The 15932-nt window shown below is 41.3% G+C and overlaps 1 protein-coding gene across 2 annotated transcripts in view; it reads right to left on the reverse strand.

Moving 5' to 3' along the window:
- Positions 1-15932, reverse strand: part of GRIN2A (glutamate ionotropic receptor NMDA type subunit 2A) — a 933223-nt gene that overhangs the window by 113557 nt on the left and 803734 nt on the right. For both annotated transcript variants that reach the window (XM_089678228.1, XM_089678229.1), the window contains exon 10: positions 7161-7390. In XM_089678228.1, the coding sequence (XP_089534354.1) occupies positions 7161-7390 (230 nt within the window). The remainder of the gene's footprint in view (positions 1-7160; positions 7391-15932) is intronic.

The following is a 15932-nucleotide window of genomic DNA, read 5'->3' on the forward strand; positions in this document are numbered from 1 at the left end:
GAAGTGCACAGGATAAATGACAGATTCATGCACATTAGATTATTCAATAGGTATTGTAAATGCATGTGTATGATGTTTGTTGCCAGTTATATCCAGAAACTTGTGGTTTTGTGTGGAAAACAGTTAATAGCAAGGAATTGCAAATATGTAAACAAGATAAATATCAACAAGATATATTTAATGTAGAATTCTTAAATTATTGCAAACAAATGATAATAATGGAGATAAAAGAGTCACAATGACATATAATGCACTGAGATACAGCCTTTTCCCCTGCAAAAATATAGTCATCCAACTATACAGTATATACAATGCATCATTTGGGTTATTTACTATGGGGAAATAGACTGCTAAATTTGAAAATGCAGATGACTCTGCGCAGTAATTACTCCCAGAGTATGATGAATGTGGTGAAGCTTCACTTTGCAAACAATACTCAATAACATGCAACAAAAATATTTAAAACATCAGCATTTTTGCTTGCATGTGATTGGGCAATGGAAGATAGTAGAGCTTCACTTCATTTACTAAGCTCTGGAGCACATTCCCTTGCAGACTGCAACTGCACTTGCAAAGTGAAGAGTCTATTTGCCTTTAGTAAATAAACCCCAATGCTTCCTGCCCAAAGCACATTGAACATATCCCAAAGTCATCACACGCTCTTTGCCAGATAAATGATCAGCAATGATGATCACATGCAGTTATAGTCTGCTGTCTGTGTGACTGGCCATACGTGTATCTCAGAGGTGTATTTTTTGTAATAGACAAAGGCTGAGCTTAAAAACTTCTCAAATAGCAGGTACTAAAATGGTGATGAATGAGAAATGTGCTGAAGTCTGGCTGATAAATTTCACAACTGTATATCAAACAAGCTGTTATATAAATAGCCTGATACAGCCACTGTATGTAGTGCGCAATGCTGAGTCAGCACCCGAAAACAAGTCACAGCTGTGTGCTAAGCATAACTGCTATTGAGTGCACAGACAACTAGGGTTGGGCTTCATGTTCAAGTCGGACATAAGGATATTTTCCTGCCACGCCCCACAGTGCACTGCACCCTGACAGTGCACTGCTCTGTGACAGTGCATTGTGATTGGTCAAAGCAATGCACCTGTCCATAGGTCAGATGCAATTCTTTGGCCAATCACAGCACATGATCACATCACCTTGTGACGTCATCACCGTATTTAAGAATTGTTATCCCGGCACAGCTGTCAGTTGCCGGGAGCCAGCATAGAGAGTGGAGCATTTTTTTTTCTTTTTTTAAGGTATGCGGTGGTGGCGGGCACTGTGATTGACATTGGATCTACTGCAGGGGACTTTTTTTAATTTTTGTTTTTAATAAAGGACTTGTCAAAGACTGCACCTGTCATTTTTACACTACACTTTTTTTTGTGAATGGGTAGCGGTACCATGTACCCCATAATCATTCACATGGGCGGGGCCGGGATATGGGGGACCCTTGTTAAAGGGGGCTTCTAGATTACGATAAGCTTCCATCTGCAGACCCCCACAACCATCAGCCATGATTGTGTGGAAGAGGCCCTTGTCCTCATCAACATGGGGACAAGATGCTTTGGGGGGGAACCCAGCTGACAGAGAATGTCTTCACTACTAAAATGCCAAATGACTTTTTTGACAGGAAACATGGGAGGTCACATGTTTCCTGTCGAAAATAGAGCTCCATTCTGCAGCCAGACCCCTCTCGGATTCTCAGGCTATATAAACAGCACTTTGTTTCGGGTGGCTTTTTTTCTGAGCCACTAAAGGTGGCGTGTATGCTGAAGTGCATCTACTACTGGACTATAAAGACAACGAAGAGGTTCAATCCTTCCAGAGGGTCCATTTGAGAGGTCCAAAGGTCTTACCCTGGTTCCGGTGCCAGTGGAGTATCACGTATCCATTGAGGCCTAGATGACCATCTTCATTATATGCGCATTATTATTTTGGGTCTGGTGAGTACAAGCACACCCCTTTTTTCTTCATATCATGGAAGTTACGAGCACATAATATCATTGACTCAAGTTTCTAGGAGCTTTGGTGCAACTTCATTGAAATATATTGATGATTATATAGACTTTTTATTCATATGGAATTGATTGGTTATATCTATGTCACCATTTTATGATGTCATAATATACTCACCATTGTCTTTATATAAGACACCATAGTCATGCTTAATATTTTAGTACATAAGATTGCACATGGTAGGTCATGATTGCACTTTATTATGAGCGCTGCATTTATTGATATATTATTCTATTGAGGATCTTTTTAGAGGTTGATCTTATGCAAGCTGCTTTCTGATGATCAAAAGAGCGCTCGCTATATTATTATTATTTTTAGACTCCCTCAAGAGTTGGTTCTGGCCAGCTCAGTGGATTGCTTTAAAAGAGGCCTGGAATCTTTCTTGGATACATATAATATAACTGGTTGCTATTTATAGGTAAAGTTGATCCAGGGAATATCCGATTGCCTGTTGGGGGATTAGGAAGGAATTTTTTCTCCTGCAGGAGCAAATTGGATCATGCTTTGCTAGGTTTTTTTCCTTCCTCTTGATGAACTGTGGATGTAGGATTATAACTTTTTTTTTTTTTTTAATGGTTGAACTGGATGGACTTTTGTCTTTTTTCAGCCAGACTAACTATGTAACTATGTATTTTACTGCATACTCAGATGCGGTAAGATACCAGTTAGTGAATTGTCCCTATTTGAAGTTCGGTAGGCTCGAATGTTCAACCGCAAACTGAACAGGGGGGTATTTGGCTCATCACTACAGACAACATTCACAATAATACATTTCAATCAGCAGCCAATAGATTTGCAGCAGGCACAAACCACTATATGAACATGGAACAGTTTCCACACATGAACAAACTGTTTAACACTAGTAATCACAAATTCCAATTCCACTTCAATTTTACAATTATTTAAATTAGAATTTTTAGTGATAAATTACAAGTGATATTTTATTGGTATTTTAGTTATTTTTTTGTTGTTGCTTTGGTCCAAGCACTCATTTATTTTCATACCTGTTGCATGTTGTTGTCATATTATAAGTGTATAGTGGGGCAACCTCTTCAAGCAGGTTTCATACAACCTTGACTTTTCCAGAGTGTAGCATTTATTAGACCTCAGGAACAGATGACAAATTCAATAGAGTATATCCAAAATATTAAAATAACGAAAAGGTCCTATGAATCTCCTAAGAATTCTAGGATCTTCATTTGGTGATCATTTTAGCAAGGATACAGACATGTCACATCAAGTATATACAGTATTTCCAGTCTGTATATGAACCATTCATTTGCATACATCCATATTCTCTATAGCTCAAGTGGAGCCCCTGACATCACCAAAGTGCCACACATATAATATTCAGTGAATGTAATACTACTGGAAGTTGTTAAGAGATAGCAGACATGCTAAAGGTTATGTACAAAGACTGCAATGTGCTGCAAGAGATGATCAGAGAGCAGATATGCTGCAGGAGATGCAAATATGAGATTGCAAATATGCTATGGAAGTTGTTGGAGGCTGGGGACATGCTTCTGGAGATAGACTGGAGACACATTACGTGAGAATGCTAGAGATCTGGAGACAGATTACAGGAAACTGCTGTTTCCAGATGAATCTCTGATTGACCCTGTGATGAATCTCTTCTTGACCGTTTTGCCTTATTTTATAAGATGTACAGGAAGCTGACTGGTTGAATAGCTAAACACTTTTGATGGTATTCTTAAGAACAAATAAGTGCTGGATGGCTAGAAGCCACCTGGTGATTTGCATGTTCTTATCTTTATTTGGAGCCATGTAGTACAAGTAGTACTGGTGCGTCTCTAAGACCCACTTTATCACAAAACACTCCCTTTCCACAATTGGATAGGTTTTTCATCCGGAGTGAATTTTTGGCTCAAGTACACAACAGGATACTCTTCTCCTCAACTAGCTGGGGCAAGACCTCACCAAGCTCAAATCCAAAACATCCATTCGTAACAGGAAATCTTTTTGAAAGTTCAGACTACAAGGGCTGGTTCTTGGCACAGAACCTGCTTCCATTGTTAAAATGCTTCTTCTGCTTCAGGACTCCAGTAGACGCCATGAAGGATTTTCCCTTTGTGTAGTCTGTCAAGGGTTTAGACAAGCTGGACAAAGTTGGGAATATCTCACAGTGCCAAGAAAGGGTGCACTCTCTTTTTTTGTGAGGGGACAGGGCCATTTTTGCATGTCACCCAGCTTGTTCAGCAGAATTTGAAGACATCTCTGCCTACTAATCACCACAAATAGTGGACCTCTTCCAGTTCAGTCATGCTCCCTGAACCCCACCTTCCATAGGGCATCCAGAATTAACTGAACCTTTTTAAAACAATTTTTCCAGTTCAAGTTAAAGATGATATTATAATCTAAGTAAGCCCAAGCAATCCAAATGGCATTCTGGCCTGGAGCAATAACCTTCTCCAGCATGCAAATGCTGTGTTTTTCATTAGCCTATTTTGAGAGTAGGATCTGCCAGTGACTCTTTGTTCAGTTGAGAGTGGAGAGTGGTGATTTACTGGGCTGGACCAAATCTTTAAATTACTTCATCCACCCAGGGCATTGAATATTCATCCTGCTTAGAAACTTCATTTATTTTTTATTTGTTTTGGGGACTAGGACTTTAGGGCTAGATCAGCTCCTGGGGGACTCCTTAATTATCCCAAGGTTTGACATAATTTTAAGCTCTGATGATACAATCTTTCAGTGGGCTTCAGAAATATGGTATAACGTAAGATTCAAGCAAACCTTATGGTCTATGTGAATATCATGCTCAATTATAACAGTTAAGCTTGGTAAGTTTCAGAAAGTTTCTTGATTTTTTTGCAACATTTTCCTACTAATGTTCCTTGACTTTGCACACGGTGTTCCACTATGCTCTGATGGGGCATAGTTTCTTGTTCCCATATATCTTTAACTACATCCAGTAGTTCACAGGGGTGTTGCTGATTAATCAACTCAAATGGTGAGAGCCCTGTGGATGCCTGGGGAATGTCCTGGATGGCAAAAATAAATGAGGCAGTAAGAAATCCTAGCTATCATTTTCAATTATTTTCCTGAGAATCAAATTCACCAGAAGAGCCTCCTAATCTAGTCCTTGCAGTATGTGACAACACTTAGCAATATTCTTCCTTGGTAATTCTGATGGATCTTCAGCCATTGGCCTTGGTGGCTGAACAAAAAGTTCTGGGAGGGGTGTTCAACATCAGAAGTGTTTGGAAGCTTGCTGATTGATGATCTGTTGCACTCAGGTCTTTATCAAGTGTTAATGGTACTTTCCGCTGTTTACCACCTACTGCCAATCCTGTTTGACATGTCTAAAGTTTAATGCTGGAAAACATGTAAATGCACCTCATAAACATTTGCCAAAAGCTCTTTACACTTTCCAGAGGCTACAGATTTTATACAACTACCTAACTGTAAGTTGCATGCGTATGGGCTTGTGAGTTTGAATGCTTTCCCTGAGTGGATAGAAACTTGGCCAGTTAGAAAAGCTACATCCGAGGCTACTGCCAGGAAGTTTCTGTCTAAAATAGATTGTAAATTTATCCACTTGCTGCACCATTCCACTAACTCATAGTTTACAGATGATACATTAAAGTCCATAAGTGCTTAATTTTAAACAATTTACAGTGTTCCTTCAAAGCCATAGACATACAGTAAATGGGGTGCCTTGATCTGTAAGAACCTCAGACAGGAGCCCTGTTCTCCTGATCATGTGAAACAATTCCTGCACAATTTGCTTGAAAAAGATATACAGTCTTCACATATTGGGTGACATAGTCAAGAACCTAGCACAGCAATGGGAAAACTACGGCCCGCGGGCCGTATACGGCCCGGCAGACCTTTTAATCCGGCCCGCGGAGCGTGATACAAAAAAAAAAACAGCCAGGGCAGGCAAACATTTGCATCATTCAGGGCGCTCAAATGCAATGATTGGCCAGTCTCGCTGCCACTCACATCCTGATAGCCAGTGATTGGCTGTCAGGATGTGTGTAGGCGGGGCAGCGTGACGAACGTGAGGGGAGGAACGGCGCGTGAACACGGCGAGAGGAACGCGCGGAGCAAAGGTAAGTAAATTGACACAGGGGGGACTTGGCTTACTACTTGGGGGGGAATAGTACTATGGGGGATGAAATACTATATGAGGGATGAATTAATATGGGGGATGAATTAATATGGGGAATGAATTACTATAGGGGGGATGAATTACTATATGGGGGATGAATTACTATGGGGGATGAATTACTATGGGGGATGAATTACTATATGGGGGATTAATTACTATGCTTACTATGGGGGAATATTACTATACTTACTATGGATGGCATGGTAGTGGCTGGGCCGGCCAGCAGCTAGTCCGGCCCCCGGGTCCAATATATGAACCCATTGCGGCCCTCAAGTCAAAAAGTTTGCCCACCCCTGACCTAGCACATGGAGTGTTCTCCATATAAAACATTTATATGTCAAATAAAGATTGAATATAAGTAGTATAAAGTATAAACTAAAGCAGGGGTCTCCAAACTTTCTAGACAAAGGGTCAGTTTACTGTACTTCAGACTTTAGGGGGGTTGGGCTGTGACCTTTGAGAGTAGAGAAGGTCCCCATGTCAGTGGAGCAAAAACAATGCCCCATCTTTGGTGTCAGTGGGAAGAATTGTGCCACATCGTTGGTGCAGCGAGAGGAATTGTGCCCCATCAGCAGTGTCATTGGGCCCCATTGTTGGTGTCATTGAGAGAAATTGTGTCCCATAATTGGTGTCATATTGAGGAATAGTGTGCCATCATTTGTGTCAGTTGGGTGAATTATGCCTGCCCCATCATTGGTGTCAGTGGGCCCCATTGTTGGTGTCATTGGGAGAAATTGGGCCCCATTGCTGGTATCATTGTTAGGAATGATGCACCATTGTTGGTATCAGTGGATGAAATAGTGCCCCAAGGGCTAGATAAAAGCAAGGGCTGCAATTTGGAGACCGCTGAACTAAGATATAAAGTAAAGAGAAAAGAAATAATAAATAAAATAAAATGAATACTCTATATTATGGTTGTATATTTGCTGTTGGCACAAATAATAATCTTACAAGGACAGATATTTAAAACAGAATATTTTAATTAGATAAGCCATACCTTTTTGTCACTAAGTCCAGTCACCTGGTCTACAAATTCTTCTTGGATCATAAATGCAGCTAGGTTGGCAGTGTAACTTGCCAAAAAAATCACAGCAAAGAAGGCCCAAATTGACACAATAATTTTGCTGGTTGTGCCTTTTGGATTTTGAACAGGTACAGAATTATTGAAGACCAAACCCCAAAGTAGCCAGACAGCTTTTCCAATAGTAAATGAAGGTCCATGTGGTGCTGCAAAAAACAAACAAAACACAATTGTCATTGTAGAACATACTGTGCTTGACAAATGTAATACAGCCAAAAATACTGCGAACATATACAGGCATAGACGTTGTGTAAAGCTGATCTCCAGGTTCCATTTAATTTTAAATAGTACAAAAAGTACAGGGCAGTTGAGCCATTCACAGGGAACTTTGTATTCTATGAATGAATACAAAGCTTCCTCGGATTGGCTGGGGCAGAGAGGCATCGCGATGTCCGACTCCTAGAATGCAAAGCGCCTTGTGAATGGCTTAGCATGGATTCAGCCTGATTCGATTTTGTTCTGGGAGATGGACAGGAATTTCTATTTCTGCTGCTGGGACACCCACTGTATACTGCATGTATCTGAGGCTATATACTGTTTATACAGCACTCCCAGCTGTTGCAACTGTTAGTGAAGTAAATAGTTTGTTTGGACCAACTGAAAACATGCAGACAAATGGACTATCTTTTACTGCTACCTCATATATATATATATATCAGCGACTTATAGCGGGACTGCGGGACTGCTGCGGGCATTCTGACACTGGGGGGAACTGACTTGGTGTCACTGACATCCCCAGTGACACCAATACAGTGATCAGTGCTAAAAAAAAAGAGCTGACACTGTAATAATTGCACTGGGCAGAAAGGAGTTAACATGAGGGGCAATCAAAGTGTTAACTGTGTGCTGGGAGTGTTTTACTAGGGGGCGGTGTCCGTGTTCTTCCCTGTAAGTACACTGCTTTGGATGGCAGTGCTGTACACAGCCATCCAAAGCAGTGTGCCTGAGCTGACAGGGGGGACTGTTAGTAAACAAAACAGTTCTCCCCGTCGGAGATCGTCATAAATCACCGGGCATCGGCGAATAATCACCGGCCGGGATCCGGTGATTGACAGCCACGGCCACAAATAGCGGGTAGGGCGTGCATGCAGTTCGCGCACACCTCCTACACGTAAATGCAAAATCACATATATATGTGATTTTGCGCACCTGTGCCACCATGTAGCAGTATTTGTGCTATAGGGCGGCAGGAAGAGCATGCATTACCGACACAACTTACAGACTGTATAAACAACCAATCCTGTAAACTGACTGAGTTTGGCTGACAAATACTGACTGTTGTGCATAGGCTTTCTTCTGAAAATATAACAGTAACTTATGTTTTACACTTGATCAGCCTTTCACACATAATATTGGAAAGAATAAATACAAATAAAAGAATTGACAGTATTTCCAGATGCTTTTTCACACTTACTACTCACTGTAACTCTGCTGATGGGTCTCTCAAACTCTTGGGTTGCGCTCCTCTCTCAGGCCTGGTTCACACTAGTGCAGGCCATGTGGCCCATGTTTGCATGGGCAGGACAGCCCATTCACTTGAATGGGCTGCTGTGCCTGCATTTCTTTCAGGGAAAAAGGTGCATGCATCTTTTCCAAAGCGCATCCACAGGGAAACCTACGCTGTGGGATGAGATGAATAGGGGTGCCATTCAGAATAAATGGTACCCTCACGTGTCTGATGCAGCTGTGGGTGGCTGAGGGTGCGGGAACCGGCGTGATTCCTGCACCGGCAACCAGCCCACAGCCTGCTTGTAGTGTGAACCAGGCCTCAGTGTTTCACACTCCCTAGGTACCCTCCCTCTGGCAAAAAACCCCAGGCAGGCCAGAGGCTCTTCCTACCCCATCTTCCCATCTTTTGCCTTGCCAGACAAGTGCCTTATAGACTGCATGTCACTCAATTCACTGTTGGGCCTCTTGAACCCTAGTGCTCCATTTTCTGATACTATCCGTGTGTGTGTACATTTTTTTTATTCATCAATTACCAACCTATAAAGTGCTTAAACAGAAGAAAAATTAAATCAAATCAATATTGGAGTTTTTCACCAATTGTCTTTAAACAGTATGAATTCACATAGGTACACTAGCATGCAGTTTTTTTAAGGGACTCTACAGATAGGTTGTTCCAAGTCTTTCAGGACTCCTTGTTAGTTTTTCATTAAATATAGCCTTTTATGATTTTGACTGTTATGTTTGAAGTCATTGCCCTGGGGCAAAATGAATGTGGGAACATTTAGATGCCTCAATAACGGTATTGCATGATGGATAAATATCTTCCTGTGATTTTCATTTTTTTGAAAAGACTATTAATTCTGACCAAATCTGCAACTCTATGTGTAGAACTGCAGCCCCAATCTGCAAGGAAACTCTACCATGCTTCTCTGTTCCCTGCAGATTTCTGCCATTGCACTACTGTCCAGGCCTTTGGCAAACAAAGAACCTTCTGTAACCACATATTTTAAAATTTTGACTCCTCAGTTCAGAGCACCTGTGTCATGACCTGTTTCTCCTGCTGGGTGGAAAACTGCAGTTTTAGTGTCCACCAGCAGGTGTCTCCCGGCAATCAGCTCCACCTGGACACACCTGCTGGGAAGGTACCTAGATTCCACTTCTTCTGTGATTCCTTGTGTCAGTGTTTTGGCTGCTCCTGTCTTGAGATCTGTTTGCCATACTGCTACCAGATTCTGTTGCCAAATAGCTCTTGATTTTGCGCTGTATCCAGTTTCCTGTTACATTGCCCTTCTCAGCCTTGTTTCCCTCCTTCCTATCTGCTTTCCCAGGATTCCCCCTGCCACATGTATTTCCCCCTTGTACATATTTGTATATTTAGTTAGACGTTGGGGTTTTGCATTTTCGTTGTTCAGTTTTGATTTTCATGCGTTTTCATGTTTATATACAGCCACACATAGAAACTGGGACCAGACCATATGCATATATCTTTAAAGTGAGATTTATTTTCATTGCACTATAAACAATGTTTATGTTTATGGTGCAATGAAAATAAATCTCACTTAACCCGCTAGCCTACAGGGCACTCATACCCCCTTCCTGCCCAGGCCAATTTCCAGCTTTCAGCGCTGTCACACTTTGAATGACAATTGCGCGGTCATGCAACACTGTACCTATATGAAATTTTTATCATTTTTTTTAGACAGATAGAGCTTTATGTTGGTGGTATTTAATCACCTCTGGGATTTTTATTTTTTCTTAAACCAAAAACCACTGTAAATTTTGAAAAAAAAATGTTTTTTCTTAGTTTTTGTTATACAATTTTGTAAATAAGTGATTTTTCTCCTTCACTGATGTGCGCTAATGAGACTGCAGTGATGAGCACTGATAGGCTGCACTAATGGACACTGATAGGTGGCACTGATGGGCACTGATGAGGAGGCACTGGTAGGTTGCACTGATGGGCATTGACAGGCATCACTGATGGGCACTGAAAGGCAGCACTGATAGATGACACTGATATATGGCACTGATCGGCGGCACTGGCTGGCACTGATAGGCGGCACTGACTGGCACTGTTAGGCGGCACTGACTGGCACTGATAGGCGGCACTGACTGGCAGCACTGATAGGTGGCACTGATTGTCATTGATAGGTGGCACTGACTGGCACTGATGGGTGACATTGAAAGGCAGCTCAGATGGGCACTGATATGTGCTATTGATGTGCTCTGGTATGCACTGATATGTGGTATTGATGTGGCACTGATGGGCACTAGCATGTGACACTTCTGGGGCCACACTGATCATCAGGGCACACTGATCATCAGGGCACACTGACGATCAGTGTACATGTCCCCTCCGCGGAAAGCCGATTACCGGCTCTCCTCTCCTCTCGAGGTGACAGCTCGAGAGGAGAGAAATGCCGATAACCGGCATTTTGGTGTTTACATGTGATCAGCTGTGATTGGACACAGCTGATCACATGACCGATCCAACATCTTCGGCTCTTTCTGTAGATCGGTGATCCGCTGTGTCCGAGGGACACAGCGCACCGGTGATCGCTGCACTGCACGCTCCCTGAGCCGCGCATACGAGGTGAGAATGGAAGGACGTCATATGACGTCCTATCAGAACGAGAGAACCACCTTGCTCCCGTCATTGTACTATAGGGCGGGCGGAAGGTGGTTAAAGATATATGCATATGGCCTGGTCCCAGTTTCTATGTGTGGCTGTATATATCTGGTCATCTCCTGTGCTGACTCCTGACAACCTGCAGACATTTTTCTGCACAGCAGTTCTTGTGTATGTGCATACTGTATGTAGCCCAGTGCTGGCTAACTTACCTGTGCCATCGCAAGACATTCATAAGAATAACTATAATGAGCTAGTGCTCCCTCTTGTGTTTAACTGTGAGTGAAATATTGTTCAGAGGCACAGAGAGAGAAAGAAGGGCCGAACAAAAGAGCCAAGGATTGTGGGATGTGATTCAGAAGGGTAGATTTGCAGAGGGACCCATACTGTTATGAACTAACAAGTTCCAGCTGGCTGGGAGAGGATATACTGTATAAATCAGACCCCGGAGGAAGTGCTCTCTCTTGGGACCATGGGCTGAAGCTGAGAGGAGAGACCTGGCTGCTTGTGAGAGTTTAGTAGGCCACGTGGTCCAGACAGTGACTGTCCAGAGTTGGTTAGCAGCATCACTGCCACAGACCCAGTGTTGCATGGGGCTAGGCCTGACACTCTTAAGCTGGTTGCAGATGCTGTGGAAGCCCTTCCAGGACATCCTGAATCCCTTGAGCCGCAGTGTTATCAGGATTGGTGAGCAGGCTGCAGCTCACACTGTGGACACTTTTCACTAGGGACACTGCATGCAGACACCTTCACTATACGTCTTATTTTAAATCTGTCACCTTTACTTGGAGCCATTCACCTACATAATCATGGATTGCTGGTCACCATTGCACAGCAATCTCTTTGGGCTCTACTGCACTAGTAAGATATTCAGGACACTCGTTCCTTCAAGACTCCCTTTCATTGCTCTTCGAACCAAGGACTCTGTGCCTCACATTGGTGCATTTATTAAAGGGGAACTCTATTTAAAATTTGTGTATAGCATATATTAAATATCGGCTCAGTTGTTTACTGCAATTTGGTGTCTTTGAAATCGTGACTACTTGTGCAGTATGTCTGAACCCAGGATGTCAGAGGTGTCAGAAGGCTTTCAAGGTCAGGGCAACCTAATGGGACTGTCATTTTACAATGGCCCTCATGAAGGTAGCGCTACACATAGATGACTCCCTTTGACTTGTTTTCATGACAGAATAGATCAAGGCTAGGGATTTTATTAGGGATAAACTCAAGGTAACACATGTTTAGACCAAACTTTGGCTATTCAGGTGTTTAGATGACTGCCTGAACATTTACTCATTTTGTGGGAACTGAACGACATTTAAAATAGCAGTATTATTTCTACTATTATAAATGACAGCCTCTTACTGTTAATGGTTGTTAAGGACACCGGAGAGTGCAGGTGATGGACCCAATCACATAAAGGGTCCAGAATTCCCAACCAAGCAAAGGGGCAAAGATTGTTCAAAAAATGACTTTGGGTTTCCCCTAGTTAGGTCTGGTGTGAATTTTAAAGGGAGCAAAACATTTAGGAAAAAAGTAAGTTCCCCTTACTTACCTGTCCTTATCTGAGCATGAAGCCTAGCTGGTCACAAAAGGGTGGAAAGGAGTGTGCATCCCCCAAACCATGCCAGGCCACATGCCCTACACATAGAGGGCTACCTTGCTAGGATTGGATCCCCCTGGTAAAGACCAATGTCCTCATGTTGATGAGGACAAGGACCTCTCACCTCTGAGGAAGGGTGGTGCTCCCCTGACACACATTTGTTTAGAATATTAGGAGATCAACTGAGCTACAGGATGCCATCCCACTGCTGGAGTGGAATATATGCTGACTTAATTCTGCCAAGTTTGTGATTATGTTTTTCTTTGGTTTCTGTTCACTAAAGGTTATGTTAATGCACCCTCCTGTATCTGAAAATGTATATAGTGAAGTGATTTAAAGACATAGCATACAGTTTGTTTTCTAAAATGGGGGTGGATGGGTTGATGACAAAATACATAATATTTAGCTAGTTACATAATATTTAGCTAGATAATAATATATTAGCTATACTAGTGGGGAAATCCATATACCAGCTCATTGAAAACCTGCAGATCCCATAGATGAAGATGTGAGCTTTCACTTAAACTTCAATATATATTGCCTATGAATATCTTATAATAAACAGACACAAAAACACACCAACATTGAAGAGAATATGGACCAAAAAAGCACTAGACATTAGACTTTAAGAAATTAAGCCACATGCCAACTAAAACATAATTAAATGTTACCTTGAAAGCCAATGGAGGCAAAGAGGCAATCCTGTATATTGATTTATCTGTTTTATGCATTAATTGTTCAGCCTGCTTTTTGGGTACATTATATGTAATAAACTATAGCTTTCTAGTTATAGTGATACTTGGCAAGTGATTGATATTGACTTATATATTGTATATGCTACTGATTTTTGCTTTTGTGATTGGATAATGTCTAGTATTCTTCTGTTTTAAGTAATAAAGTATACTAAAAAATATGATTTGTTTTGTTTTCTACCACAAAAAAGATATTTGTTGCTTTACTGTACTGGTTGAAGAATCTGTATTCTATACAATAAATTCTACTCATCCTATGTTTAAAAATACTTTTAGTATTTCTCTTTTTAGTATACTTTACAGTAAAAAAGAAATGGCCAGTTTGGATTATACTCTTTTCCATAATACCTGTGGTACAAATATTGCATGTTTATATAGTTGCCACCCATTATAGCCTCCACCAATTATAGCCTAACCCGCCAAGCTTCATAATATGGTTACAACATATTTTGTTTTAATGATTCAATTACAATAGCTGGGATGGCCAAGAGAACAGTTTCCTATACAACATGACAAGCTCAATTATACTGGAGATTTTGAACTTCCTAATAGAATGAGATTGCTCTCTTGTTGATAGTTGCCTCATTTTGAACAAGAAAAAACAGTCTGGCATAGGATGACAGGGGCACCATAGGGGAATGTATCATAAGGCCTTTGCACTGTTTGTACTTAGGTTTTAAGCCAGGTTAGATTAAATTCAAATATAAAGGGGAATAAGTCAAATTGAGGTATGCAGAATTATGGTGGCTTAAGGTGTTTCCAAGGTAATGGTCTTTATGTTTTCTTTTTATGTTCTGAGAATTTTTTGTATATTTTGGGAATTCTCATTGTTTAATTTTTTTGACAGTAGGAGAAATAAACATGAAAACATGCTTGTATTTACCCTGCATTCACACTATGTGCAATGGCTGGCATTTTACTGCATTTTAAATGCTGAACAATTGTTTTCTGTGTGTCTCATTCACATGGCAATGCAGCCCGGAGCTGATCCGCAATGAGCTGCGGTAAAGTACAGACTTGCTGCACTGTACGAGATTATATGGCACTGCACAGTGACATGAATAAAGTGTAATTGTACACTTCAAATAACGTTCAGTGAAAAAAGTTATCTATGTGATGTGGTGAATTGCGCAATTGGAACAGACAGCTACCGGAGAGGAAGCCGCTGAGGTTTATCTCTCCAGCAGCTGTCCATTCAGTGTTAATTTGCACTTTTTATTCCAACCCACCTGCCTGCTGACAGGGGATGGTATTTTTCCAATAAGGTATACATGATTGTAGAATACCCTCCAAAAAGGACACTTGGTGTTACCTCTGTAAAATGATATCCACTCACAAATCTTAAGATAGACTACCGCAACCCTTTGACAATCTATATATGATGGGGGAACATTCTCTGGCAGTAGGGGATAAATGTAAATTCACTTTTTGGTATCCATTGGAAATATGTACAAGAACTACAAGTGTAAGTACCTGTCCTATGTATCTCTTCAGGTCCCAAACTGTGCTCTGTTTAGTGGCTTTGAGTGAGCTGATCTCTGAGGGATCTAGCTCATCAGAAAGTAATTTCTAGTTTGCGTTCTTAAGATAGACTACCACAACCCTTTGACAATCTATATAATGGTGGGGGAACTTTCTCTGGCCATAGGGGATAAATATACGTTCACTTTTTTGTATCCATTGGCAATATGTACAAGAACTACAGGTGTAAGTACCTGTCCTATGTATCTCCTCAGGTCCCAAACTGTGCTCTGTTTAGTGACTTTCAGTGAGCTGATCTCAGAGGGATCTGGCTCATCTGAAAGTCATTTCTAGTTTGGGTTCTACATGTCTAGCAACTATGGGATCATCTGTGAGGAGATGCCAGTGGTTTTGTAAGATAGTATGCAATTGAGCATGTGGCTTTGAGTATCATAGAATTACCCTGATATTTTTTTTATTGTCTCACTAAACAGGGGGTTTTGTGATTTCAAAAATGCTTCTTTAAATGCTTTTTTTCAGTACATTTTTTACATTGTCTCTTTGTAGGAAGTGATCACGTATTAGGTTAGCTTGATTCAAAAAGTCTTCCTCTTGGGTACAATTGCATCTCAAATGCTAATATTGGCCACAAGGAATAGTCCTTTTTAAAGGGCCAGGATGGGCACTAGTTCCATGTAATATAGATTTGCAGCTGTCAGCTTTCTATAAAGGTCGGACATCAAGGTGCCCTGATCCCAGGCAGCTAAGTAACCAGGAAAGTGACTCTTTTTAGG

This window comes from Staurois parvus, unplaced genomic scaffold (genome assembly GCF_062004578.1).
Source record: "Staurois parvus isolate SC_StPar_1 unplaced genomic scaffold, SC_StPar_1.0 ptg000200l, whole genome shotgun sequence".
Taxonomy (NCBI): Eukaryota; Metazoa; Chordata; class Amphibia; order Anura; family Ranidae; genus Staurois; species Staurois parvus.